Genomic DNA, 13,322 nt, shown 5'->3' on the forward strand with positions numbered 1-13,322 from the left:
GCCAAGCAGGAGGAGGAGGAGAAGAAGAAGAAGAAGGCAGCTGGGTGGCCCGGGTGTGCGCGCCCGCTCTGCTTTGCGGTTGTCCTGGGGAAGGGAGGCCGTGGACAGTAAGCGGGCGCATGGGACCCCAAACAAATGTTCTGGGGTACCACAACTTCAGACCATAAGACGCACCCTCGTTTTCCCCCCACTTTTGGGGGGGAAGTGTGTCTTATGGTCTGAAAAATATGGTAGATGCTAAATTAGTAGTTCATATAATAAAGGTTTATTTGTTGTGATGGAATAATGTTATGGAAGATACTAAAAAAACATTTTCTGTCAAGAGAACTAATTGTTTCAAGGAAAACTCTTTGGGGATATATTATTAAATCCCAGTGTTTGCTCTTTAGGTCAAGTATTCCAGTTTGGAAGTAGTACTGCTAATTTCAACTTTTCAAGCAGCAGTCCAGGAATATTTACCTTTGGTGCAAGTTCAAGTGCACCAGCACAGCCAACAAGTTCTTCAGGATTTGCATTTACTCAGGCTTCATCATTTAATCCGGGGTAAGAAAAAGTTCAAAACAGACTTGTACACTATTGTGTTATTTATTATATTTTTTTGGCATGGAAATTATTATCTATGAAATGCTTTTATACAGTGGAGAGCAGTGAGCCATGGCATGAGAAAAAGAACGTGCAGTTGGTATGAAATGAATGGCATTAACTTCAACTGTAAATGTTATTATATTTGCTGATATTAGAAAAACATTGTTGATGTTGTTATGCTTAGAATATTAGTATTTTAAACTGATCTTATAGAGCTCAAAAGATAAATGTAAGTTTTAGAAACAGAAAGGTTGAGATTCAGATTCATTAGCTGGAAATTATAGACTTCATTTAATTTTTAGAAAAGTATTTCTTTGGTAAAACAAACGCTTGCATCTATTTGTATTTTACAGTATACTTGTTTATGTTTCTTCAGCCCTACTAAAATCTTTCAGATATGTTATTCTAAGTTCCTTACTGTTGATTTTTCCACCTCCCAAAGCAGGAATAACGGGAAAAGTACATTCTCCATGGGATCTTCAGTGACTGGTCGGAAGATAAAGACGGCTGTTAGACGTAGAAAATAAAAAATATTAATGATTGTTACAGACAGCAACTCTCTTACCACAGCTGGTTGCCCTGCATTGTTCAGTTCCTGAATTGTACCTCATGTTGGGTTTAGCTGAAGCCAGGTCTGCCTAAACTCTGCTCGCTTTTTTCTTCCCATTTAGTTTTTTTTAAAATAATAATAATAATAATTAGAATTAGAATTGGTGGTAGGGAGGATCTTGAGCAAAACTACTTTAGAATCCAGCGGTTTTCCTTCCCTGACTTGGCATGGTCTGGCTATAGATATAAATATAGCCTGCACAGCGAATGGCTTCATATAATACCTCTGTTTGCACCACTTTGTGCGCTCTTCTGCGTTTATGGACAGTTCAAAATTGTAATTATATTAGAGAGGGGAGTCTGTATAGAATAGAGAATGTGGATAATGAATTTTCTTTGCCGAGTTTGTGCTGATGTATGTGTGAAGTGAGCGAGTTGTGTGTGTAGTGCACTAAAATTTTCTGATAGAGGAAGAATGGTTAAAGAATAGTCCATGCTAAGGACTAGTTAGATCAGTAGTATTTCATTCAATAATTATATGCTGTTTCTATTTTCACTCTTACTTCTTATCACCTGTCTCGCCTTTTCATTATTTTATTATGAAACAAATGTGTAAATACTATTCTGTTTCTCTCTGTACTTTGACATAACAAATCTGTGAACTTGAAATTTTAATTTTGTGTGTTACTGCAAATTTTTGTTTAGTATTGTCTCAGATTTTATTATGTAAATCTCATTATTCAAAGTTGCCTAAATCCATTAAAGACATTTAAAATTGGGAATTCTTAAAATAAATTTATTGGCTTTTCTGATCCATTTTTGTTTGGACCAAAAACCAGTATTGTACAAAGTGTTAAGTATATATTTTTATATTTACAGAAATGGACTCTGGTGACTTTGGATAATAAGGAAAAGTTTAATATTAAAGCCATGTTTATTACAGTATAATTAACATGTTATAACCATGGGATAAATGCCATCAATAAAAATTAAGAAATACACTGGTCTGAATTTTAATACAGATGTACATTTTGTCTAAGTCAATCAGTAATGGTTTATATCTTCTCAATAGTTAGATTTATGTCTGTAGTATAGAAATTTTGTTTCTGGCATCTCCCTATTCAACCCATACTGGCTCCCCCCTTTGCCAGTCTCCATTTCCTGCTAAGCACTTTCCGGGTCTAGGACAACTCACCATGACCAACTCGCCGTGGGACAACTTGCCACGGCCAGGTCACCATGGGACAGCTCACCGCGGGACAATTCAGCGCTGCATTAATCATTTCATTCAGTTACTTTTTATTATTGTTGTAACTTTTTATTTCTGGATTGACTTTATTTCATTATTGGCCAGAGTTCTGTTGAAATTAATTTAACTTTCGTATTTGTCAAATTGTCCTGTGTTGAGTTGTCCCACGGCTTTGTGGCTGTGGCAAGTTGGCCTTTAATGAGTTGGCCCATTCCACAGCCATCCACCGGGCTATTAACCACCTGGCTTGGCCTTCCCCCATTATTTCCCCCCCCTGTCAGCACTGCACACTAAGATGTTTTCCAGTTTGTTCTCACATAGTTTCCCCACCCCCACTGCCCCCTGCCTGAAATTGTTTTTCCCAGCCTAGCCATCTACTCAACATGCCAAAAACTGCAACTTTTTTTGGGGGGGGGGGTGTTATTTGCTCATTGTGAAAAATGAAAACAAAACAATGTTACACCTTTAAAAAACATGGTGGTTACCATGATACTGAAAAAATAAAGTGTTACCACATTGAATTGTGGCTATACCCACTTTCAGAATAGATTCTTTAATAGGCAGTTGCAATCAGTGAAGACTGCAAATTCCTAATAATTCATTTAACTAACACAAAACAATGTATGGTGGTTTGTTTTGCTGCTGGTATGCTTGTAAATAAGGCAGTGCCAAATTTTCTGAGCCAGAGTTGAAAATAATTACTAATCAATGGTTAAATGTTATTGTTTAAAGGCTTACAAATAACAATGGAAATCTTACGTTTTATTTATTATTTTGTTTATTAATCAAATTTATATTGCTGACCATCTCACGAAAAGTGATTCTGAGTGGCGTACAATAATAAATAGTTGATGCCAAGAACCCAGTAAAATTTAAAAAGATGTGGGTCATTGGTTAATACAAGGATTGTATTTTTTTTATTTCTACACAAAAGTTTGCATCTGTACAGAGTCAGTTATGGAAGATTCTGGAAATAATAAGTGGATATTTCCATCTCAGATTTATTCATTATTTATTTAACAGTTTATTGTACTCCTTTGTAGACTAAAGGCAGTTTACAAACAGCAAAACACAAAAGCAGCAAAGCCAAACTAATTAGCCAATTAAAGGGTGACCTTTATTGATGTTTGCCAAATGCCCTCTGGAATATCCAGATCTTTCTGAAAGCCAAGAGGTTCATGGTGCCCTATATCTCAATGGGCAAAGCATTGGAAAATGTGGGGCAGCCAAGGAGTTGCATCATTTGATCTCTACCCCCCTTCACTTCTTTAGGTTGGGGGTCCTCGGCAAATCTCCTAATTTCTTTCCAAGAATTTGGGCCATCCAAATGTAATCGGGAGCCTGTAAGGAGCCAGAAACTTAAGTAGTATGGGCCTCAAAAGATATACCCAGGACTTTGAATGGAGCTCAGATGCAAATTGGCAACTAGTGTAGTGACTATAGCATTGGTGTTAAGTGGCTAAATCTGCTATCACGGGTTAGCAATTGGTCACTGCACTAGGGGCCAACTAAAACAGGTCCTCTTTAAAGAGATTAGCTTAGAGGGGAAATGGTGAAAACATGTCACTGTCGTCAGAACAACCCAAGTCAAATAAGCTCATGGTTGGCACAGCTGCCCAAACTGAGCAAAGTATCACCTCCACCCTCCAAGCTGGTCACAACCAACATCTGTTCTAGCGGGAACTGAATCTAAAAGGACACCAACCTGTTGAGGCCTTACTGAACATGTCTGAGGAAGAAATAGAACCAGGTGGTCCATCTTGGGATAATAGTCCCAGATGGGGTGATTCCAGCAGTTTTGACTTAACTCTGGCTGAGGCAGATCCAGCAATCCATCCCTACCTGCACCTCTCAGACAGTCAAGTCCAGCCATGCAGTCCTAAGCAGAGGCATGCTTTAATGATGCAATAGAGGATAGACTGCCCAAAGAGCAGCCAACGGGAGAGTGGATTCTGAAGAGTAATGTGCATTTGGGTGGTTCAGTTGGCTTATTTGTTGGCCTTCCCCTCAGAAAAAACACAGAAGAACCCAAGCCCCAGCTCTGTGTTATTTGGATCTTTGAACTCTGGATTCCATCTCTGTACCGCTTGTCCTTTCTCTTGGATTTGTCACATTTCACGGGCTTCTGGTTTCGGAGAGGCAGAGGAGATAGAGATTGCTAACATATGCTGGATCATGGAGAAAGCTAGGGAGTTCCAGAAAAACATCTACTTCTGCTTCATTGGCTATGCTAAAGCATTTGATTGTGTGGATCACAGCAAACTCTGGCAAGTTCTTAAAGAGTACCAGACCATCTTATTTGTCTCTTGAGAAACCTATATGCAGGTCAAGTAGCAACTGGACACGGAACCACTGATTGGCTCAAAATTGGGAAAGGAGTCCGGCAAGGCTGTATACTGTCGCCCTGCCTATTTAACTTATATGGAGAGCACATCATGAGAAAGGCAGGGCTAGATGAATCATAAGTTGGAATTAAGATCGTCGGAAGAAATATCAACAACCTAAGATATGCAGATGATACCACTCTAATGGCAGAAAGTGAAGAGGAACTAAAGAGCCTCTTGTTGCAGGTGAAGAAGGAGAGTGAAAAAGTTGGCTTGAAACTTAACATTAAGAAAACCAAGATCATGGCATCTGGCCCTCTCAATTCCTGGCAAATAGATGGCGAAGAAATGGAGGTAGTGATAGATTTTATTTTCCTGGGCTCCAAGATCACCGCAGACGGGGACTGCAGCTAAGAAATTAAAAGACGCTCCTCGGGAGGAAAACCATGGCAAATCTAGACAGCACACTAAAAAGCAGAGACATCACCCTGTCAACAAAAATGCATATAGTCAAGGCTATGATCTTCCCAGTTGCAATGTATGGCTGTGAAAGTTGGACCATAAGAAAGGCTGAGCGCCAAAGAATTGAGGCCTTTGAACTATGGTGCTGGAGAAGACTCCTGCAAGTCCCTTGGACTGCAAGGCATTCAAACCGGTCAGTCCTAAAGGAGATCAACCCCGACTGTTCTTTAGAAGGCCAGATCATGAAGTTGAAACTCAAATACTTTGGCCATGTAATGAGAAGGAAGGACTCACTGGAGAAGAGCCTAATGCTGGGAAAGATTGAGGGCAATAGAAGAAAGGGATGACAGAGAATGAGGTGGCTGGATGGAGTCACTGAAGCAGTAGGTGTGAGCTTAAATGGACTCCAGAAGATGGTAGAGGAGAGGAAGGCCTGGAGGAATGTTGTCCATGGGGTCGCAATGGGTCGGACACGACTTCGCAACTAACAACAACACTAATGGTTGCCCTCTGTAGATATTCTCTTCTAAAAGTACTCCCTGAGATTGCATCTCATTGGACTACACCAAGTGGAACTGCCTTCACACGAACAACCACTACAAAAGCTGCCTCTAATCCCCAGCCCTTGAAGGTGGTCCAAGAGAATTCCATGATCAAACAAGATCAGATCTGTCCTTCAAGGTCTCAATAAAGTAATGCACTAATTATACCTTTTTCTATCAGAAAAAGCCTAGATCAGGCAGTCCTTCAGACAGTTTCTCATCTTACCACCTCATGCCTTGACTACTTCAATGCATTCTGCAAAGGGTTGCCTTTGAAGACTCCCTGCTTTGCAAGCTGCACTGGTTGCCAATTTGGTCCTGAGTGAGATTGAAGATGCTGGTTGTTAAAGTCCAATGTAGCATGGGGCCTGGTTATTTGAGGAACTGCCTGTCTCTTCCCAGCTGAGTTGATCTAGCAGGGTTGTGGTTAAATGAAATAGCTATCTATTGGAACCCCAAAATATCCCTTCCTTATAAGAAAGCCTGCCCTCTGGAATGAGATTTCCTCTTGAGATTTTTATGGCTTCCACTGAAGACCTGGTTCTTTGCCCAAACCTTTGGTGAAAAAAGTCAATTTCCTCTAGGATCCTTTATAATTAAATCTCTGCTAGCTTTTCTGAAAGAGAAGCTTGGCAATTGGCCAGCATTTATCTAAAGTAGACAAAGCATCCAGGAAAGAGGTTCACCACTGCCTACTACAAGCCAGTTGGTATCTCCCCGTCCTTAAGAGGTGTTTGCTAAAGCACACAAATCAGGCTGATAAAGCATGAATCCTGCTCATAGGTGACATAATATGCCACAGTCGGGTCTGTCTATAACCTGTTGTCCAAGTCATCTCACAAGACCCTTCCCAATATGGTATCCAACTCTGAACAAGTGGGCCATTTTTTCTGCAAAGAACTTTACCAACATGTCACAGCGGCCTGCAGGATAATCTACATATTTTTTCCTCCCCTGAAGGGAACAGGTAACACAACCTCTGGATGAGTATGCAAATGCATTAAACACAGAATTGTGAGCATCCTTTGCCCACATTTATGAATCACAATTGGAACCAGCAGTTTCATCATTAAGTTCTGTGGTTGCTAGGTGGAAAATCCCACGACCATGACACCTTTATACAGCTTCCCATTCTGTCATTAAGAAAATCATCAGTGGGAACCAGCACCAAATTACAAGTCCTCTCGAATGGCTAACCACCTCTCATCACATCTCCCACAGTTCATTGACATGGAAATATAACCACACTACATTTGATCCCAAGGTTCCATGACCCATCTTTTACATTCCACTTAGAGCAATTAGCACTCCAATAAATTCAGACCTTATGGGGGAAAAGCATGGAACCTACCACTACTGCTCAAATCCATTCCAGTTACTCTACTCGTCTCTCATTCCAACAATCCGCGCTTCAGACACTTTCTCCCTAAGGTACTAGGACAGCGGGAATCAATAACCCTAGGGTTAGAGTTATGACACCATGAACTCGGAGAGCAAAATGGACATTGCCAACAAATTTGGAGTGCTTGGATATGGTTAGGAGGGCACTTCGTTTTCTAGGCTGCCCTATCTATGTTTTCTGGTAAAATACATGGGAAAATCCCATTGGAGGAAAATTCCACTTAGGGTTAGGTCACCAGGAACTGATAGAGCAAAATACACATTGTCAACAAGTTCAGAATGCTTGGGTATGGTTAGGAGGGCATTGACTTTTCTAGCCTGCATATCAATGATTCCTGGTAAAACATATGGGAAAATCCCATTGGAGGAAAATTCCACTTAGGGTTAGGGTTAGGTCAACATGAACTCAGAGAGCAAAATGGACATGGTGAACAAATTCGTAGTGCTTAGGTATGGTTAGGAGGGCACTGACTTCCCTAGACTGCCATATCTGTGTTTCCTGGCAAAATACATGGGAAAATCCCATTGGAGGAAAATTCCACTTAGGGTTAGGATTTGTTCTGGTTAGCTGCGAAGTCGTGTCCGACCCATGGCGACCCCATGGACAACGTTCCTCCAGGCCTTCCTATCCTCTACCATCTTCTGGAGTCCATTTAAGCTCTCGCCTACTGCTTCAGTGACTCCATCCAGCCACCTCATTTTCTGTCATCCCCTTCTTTTGCCCTCAATCTTTCCCAGCATTAGGCTTTTCTCCAGTGAGTCCTTCCTTCTCATTACATGGCCAAAGTATTTGAGTTTCAACTTCATGATCTGGCCTTCTAAAGAACAGTCGGGGTTGATCTCCTCTAGGACTGACCGGTTTGAATGCCTTGCAGTCCAAGGGACTTGCAGGAGTCTTCTCCAGCACCATAGTTCAAAGGCCTCAATTCTTTGGCGCTCAGCCTTTCTTATGGTCCAACTTTCACAGCCATACATTGCAACTGGGAAGACCATAGCCTTGACTATACGCACTTTTGTTGACAGGGTGATGTCTCTGCTTTTTAGTGTGCTGTCTAGATTTGCCATGGCTTTCCTCCCCAGGAGCAAGTGTCTTTTAATTTCTTGGCTTCAGTCCCCATCTGCAGTGTTCTTGGAGCCCAGGAAAATAAAATCTGTCCCATTGGAGGAAAATTCCACTTAGGTTTAGTGTTAGGTCACCATGAAGTCATACAGGAAAATGGACATCAGCAACAAATCTGGAGTGCTTGGGTATGGTTAGGAGGGCACTGACTTTTCTAGCCTGCTCTATGTCTCCTGGTAAAATACATGGAAAAATCTTATAGGAGGAAAATTCACTTAAGGTTAGGGTTAGGTCAACATGAACTCTTAGAGCAAAATGGAGATCACCGACAAACTTGGTATGGTTAGGAGGGCACTTACTTTTCTAGGCTGCCCTACCTACATTTTCTGGTAATATACATGGGAAAATCCCATTGGAGGAAAATTCCACTTAGGCTTAGGTCAACATGAACTTGGAGAGGAAAATGGACATTGCCAACAAATTTGGAGTGGTTGGGTACGGTTAGTACGGCTCCGACTTTTCTAGGTTGCCCTATCTATGTTTCTTGGTAAAATACATGGGAAAATCCCATTGGAGGAAAATTCCACTTAGGGTTAGTTAACCATGAACTCAGCAAAATGGACATCGTCAACAAATTTGGAATGCTTGGGTTTGGTTAGGAGGGCACTTACTTTTCTAGGCTGCCCTATATATGTTTCCTGGTAAAATACATGGGAAAATCCCATTGGAGGAAAATTCTACTTATGGTGAACCTTTTAGAGACTGAGTGCCAAAACTGCAACCCAAAATCCACTTATATATGGTCGGGTGCCGGGTGGGCATGGCCAATTGGGTGAGTGTGGCCAATTGGGTGGGAGTGGCCTTTTGGGTGGGCATGGCTGCGGTGGTAAGGGCAGAATGGGTGGAACTAAAAAGTTCAATCAAGGACTTGCGCGATCTTTTTTTTCCCCGTGAGAAGTTTAAATTGATTGATTGAACTTTTTTTGCATACCGTGGTGGAGGCCTAAAGTGAAAAGGTTTTATAAAACCCAACTGAAGGCCTATCACTGGGGCGACGGCTAGTGTTCCCACACAGTGGGCTCTGCATGCCACCTGTGTCACGTGTGCCATAGGTTGGCCACCACGGCTCTATGCTCTACTTTGTTGCTGGTGAAACATTTCATTTCTCATCTCTTCAAGGCCCCAGAGGATTGTGACCTTAATGGGTAATTTATACGACATTTTAGTGTGATTCCATTTTGTCCATTAGCTCTTTATAGTACTGATATTTTGTGGGATGTTGCTATAGTGATTTGAATGATACTTGGGACGTATTGCTTTCTGAGATGCCTGACAAATTGGTATTGCTGTCAGATGGGCCTTCTGCACAGCAGAGTTTCCACTTGTCTTTTTTGGTACTTTTGTACCAGTCTTGTTTCCTGGCAACTGCCAGCACCAGCCCCTGCAGTTTTCTTGGCAAGATTTTTCAGAAAAGTGGCTAACCATTAACTGCTTCCTAGGGTTGAGAGAGAGACTGGCATAAGGCCACCCACCTGGCCTTGTGTTTAAGGCAGGATTAGAATTCATGGTCTCCTGGATTCTAGCCTGATGCCTTGATTACACCTAACTAGCTCTCATTTTTTGCCATCTACTACAACACAAATTTAGTTACATTTTTCAAGAGAGGTATATAAGAAATACAACAAGGCACATAAATGTAAAAATGAACTTTTATTTTCATGCCAATTTGTTAATACAAGAGAGAGATCCTTTAGGAAGAGAGATTTTATAGCAAAGACCAAATGTCTATAATTAAAAGCCAACTTCAAGAATGGAAAAATATAAATATCCAGTTGATATATTAAATGAGCAAATTTACAAGGTGCTTGAATAGAAATGCTTTTCTTTAAAAAGAACACTTGGAGCTGTCTACTTATGAAGGAAATACATTTTTCACAAGGCTGCAATTGTAGAACAATCTGATGGGTTTAATTTAATACATTCAAGTGAAATTGTCTTGGCTCTCCCAACTATTTGATTCATACTAGGCAATATACAAGAAATGTTGCATTATATTGTTAAAGATGAGGGCAATAAGTAATACTGTAATGCTGCAAGGTCCCTAAGAACTAACTCTGGAGTTACTTCTGACTAGTCTATTGTTTTTTCACCTATAAACAGAATCTTGCTAGCCTAAAGCAAATATTTGCATAACTATAGATATACTGTGGGAACTGCTAGGGAAAAGTCATTGTAACCCTCTTTTGGCTGGCTAATTTTTCCAGTTTCCACTGCCTCTTTGTTCTCTAGAAAGTATTCCCTGCTTCCTGGGAATCCAGTCCATCACAAATGTCAAAGCTGTACTTTAATTGCTGTCTTAGCTGACCTCTGTGCTAGTGATAAAATCATTAGCGTTAATCATTATCAAAAAGTTGAGTAATCAAAGAACTTGTTTAATCTTTTTTCCTACAATGATTATGCTTGGAAAGACAGAGTAAGTAAGCCATAAAGTACTTACTAAAAGGCTGTTGCTGAATTTATAGAAATGTGGCACTGGGCAGCAAGGCACAAACTATGCCTTTTAAATAACATCAACAGATGGCAGAGACAGTAAAAACATTAAATGTAAAGGTTCCCCCGCACATGCGTGCTAGTCGTTTCCGACTCTAGGGGCCGGTGCTCATCTCCGTTTCAAAGCTGAAGAGCCAGCGCTTGTCCGAGGATGTCTCCGTGGTCATGTGGCCGGCATGACTAGACATCAAAGGTGCACAGAGCGCTGTTACCTTTCCACCGTAGTGGTCCCTATTTTTCTACTTGCATTTTTACGTGCTTTCGAACTGCTAGGTTGGCAGAAGCTGGGACGAGTAACGTGCTCATTCTGTTACGCGGCACTCAGGATTTGAGTCACCAAACTGCCGACCTTCTGATCGACAAGCTCAGCGTCCTAACCCGCTGAGCCACTGCATCCCTTTTAAAACATTAAATGTAAAAACATTAAGGCAAGCTAAATCCATTCCTAACTTGATGCTTACTTCTGTTCACTAGGGCAAGGATTTAATATTCCCTTTCACCTGTTTATTTCTCATACATATAGTCTAAGTAACATATTCAGACAACTGTAATTAGTGTAATAGGGAGCTTAGACCAACCCATGCCTTAAATTATGATTCATAGGGAGTAACATAGTTCCTTAAATAGAATTGCATCCAATTTGTGTTAAGCTGACTTAACTGTTATCATGGTGCCACCTCAACTCTTCTAGCCACTAGATCAGTTGTATCCAACCCGTGACCCATGGGCTGCATGCAGCCTTGGACCGCTAGTAATGTAGTTACACAAGATACTAACTTTTTAATATTATTATGTCATTTATATATACTAATTATATTATACATTTTATATGTGGCCCAAGACAATTCCTTTTCACTCAACACAGCCCAAGCAAGCCAAAAGGTTGGACATCCATGCTTTAGATAGAGAATGGAGCTACAAAACGCCATTCAACTCTCAGCATTTCCACTACTCGCAGGAAATGAAAGGGGGACACCAAAAGAATAGGAGTGGGAGATCAGCCACATACTTCTCCAAAATAGTGATGCCAAATCAGGCCCTACATTGTTTTCCAAGCCCATTAACACACATTTAGGTATCATCACCAAAACACATATGGTAATTATTGGGCTGTTGGTTTGTTCTCCAAGCTTGGCAATTTGGCTGCAAACATTTCATCTCCATTCCGGGGGGAGAGGCGGGGGAACATCTTCATTGCACTTTGAATTGTGCTCGTCTGTCAGAGCACTGGCCTTTAAATACCTTTTTGTGTGATGTGAATTGATGTGGGTGTTATTTGTCTGGATGTTTCTGAGTCATGGTCTAGTTTCAGGCTGGTTGACTGGTTGTTGTTGCTGGGCGAGTCTTTGGTGTTTAAGAATTGTCTGTGTGATGCAAATGGTGCTAGTTCATTTGGTTGCTTCCGAATCATGGTCTGCTTTCGGGTTGTTTGGCTGGGTGTCTGGCTGTTGTTGAGATGTGGTCCGGTTTCTTGTGGGAGGTTGTGATTTTTGTTGCTGTGTAGTGGGGTGCCTGATTGTTTTGTTTTAAATGCTGCCTTTGGGATTGAAGTATTTCTTTTGTTCTCCAATAAGTAAATAAACAGACACATTGACATCAACCCAATCTACCAACCGATGAGAATGAAAGAACTACTTCAATCCCAAATGGAGACGAAATGTTTGCAGCCAAATCGCCATGCTCTGAGATCAAACCACTAGCCCAACTATCAACATGAGCTACTAATATTCAAACACATCTCATGGTCATTATTATCCGGTTTCCCTATAAAAATGGCCAGAATAACAATTAACGTGGAAAGCAATTAGCATATTAACTCACGATTAAAGTGAAACATCTTAGCATATTAAGAAGCGCAGTTTCCTCAAATTTTCTACATCATATAGGATTCAACTACATGTTTCTGCATCACTTACTGCTCTCATAAGGAACTCTGGGGTCTCTCAACATGTGTGAATTATTCCAGATTTAGAGATGTAGTCTAATTACCTACCCTCAGCAAATGCTAACTTTTAAGTTGAGATAAAGTGGTATATAATTCAGAAATGTAATGTGAAACTATTTCTGATTTATTTCCCTGTATAAAAGGTAGGTTATAATTTTTGAAGGTAGATTTTAGTTACACTGTACCTACTAGTGCTGAATTATAACATCTTTTTCATTATAAATATATATTTGTGGCATATTTTCTCTATACTCCATTTTTAGTAAGCCAGCCTCCTCATTATACATTGTTGTTAACGATGAGAATTATAGCAAGTGTTATTTATACCTGATTTTTCAAGACATAAACTTTCTACATTCCTAAATAGACAAAGATAAAATATTTATTTATTTTATTTATTTTTATTACATTTATAACTCACCCTTCTCCGAAGACTCAGGGTGGCTTACAAGCTTAGCAGTAGCCTTCATTCTATGTATATGCCTGCTTGTTAGGGCTTTCACACACACCCCCAAGCGGCATTATTACAAAGTCAGCTTAATTGCCCCCAACAATCTGGGTCCTCATTTTACCTACCTCGGAAGGATGGAAGGCTGAGTCAACCTTGAGCCTGGTGGGATGCGAACCTGCACTAATTGCAGGCAGCTGGTGTTAC

At 40.6% G+C, this 13,322-nt stretch overlaps 1 protein-coding gene across 3 annotated transcripts in view; it reads left to right on the forward strand.

Annotated features, from left to right (window-relative positions):
- NUP153 (nucleoporin 153) overlaps window positions 1–3,376 on the forward strand; it is a 35,659-nt gene extending 32,283 nt beyond the window's left edge. For 2 of the 3 annotated variants that reach the window (XM_083357853.1, XM_083357855.1), the window contains exons 21-22: window positions 390–543; window positions 1,028–3,376. In XM_083357853.1, the coding sequence (XP_083213979.1) occupies window positions 390–543; window positions 1,028–1,112 (239 nt within the window). In that variant the 3' untranslated portion in view covers window positions 1,113–3,376. The remainder of the gene's footprint in view (window positions 1–389; window positions 544–1,027) is intronic. The other variant, XM_083357854.1, reaches the window with a different exon arrangement.
- Window positions 3,377–13,322: the final 9,946 nt, after the last annotated feature.

Source organism: Vipera ursinii (genome assembly GCF_947247035.1).
Source record: "Vipera ursinii genome assembly, chromosome: 3".
In the NCBI taxonomy this organism is placed as follows: domain Eukaryota; kingdom Metazoa; phylum Chordata; class Lepidosauria; order Squamata; family Viperidae; genus Vipera; species Vipera ursinii.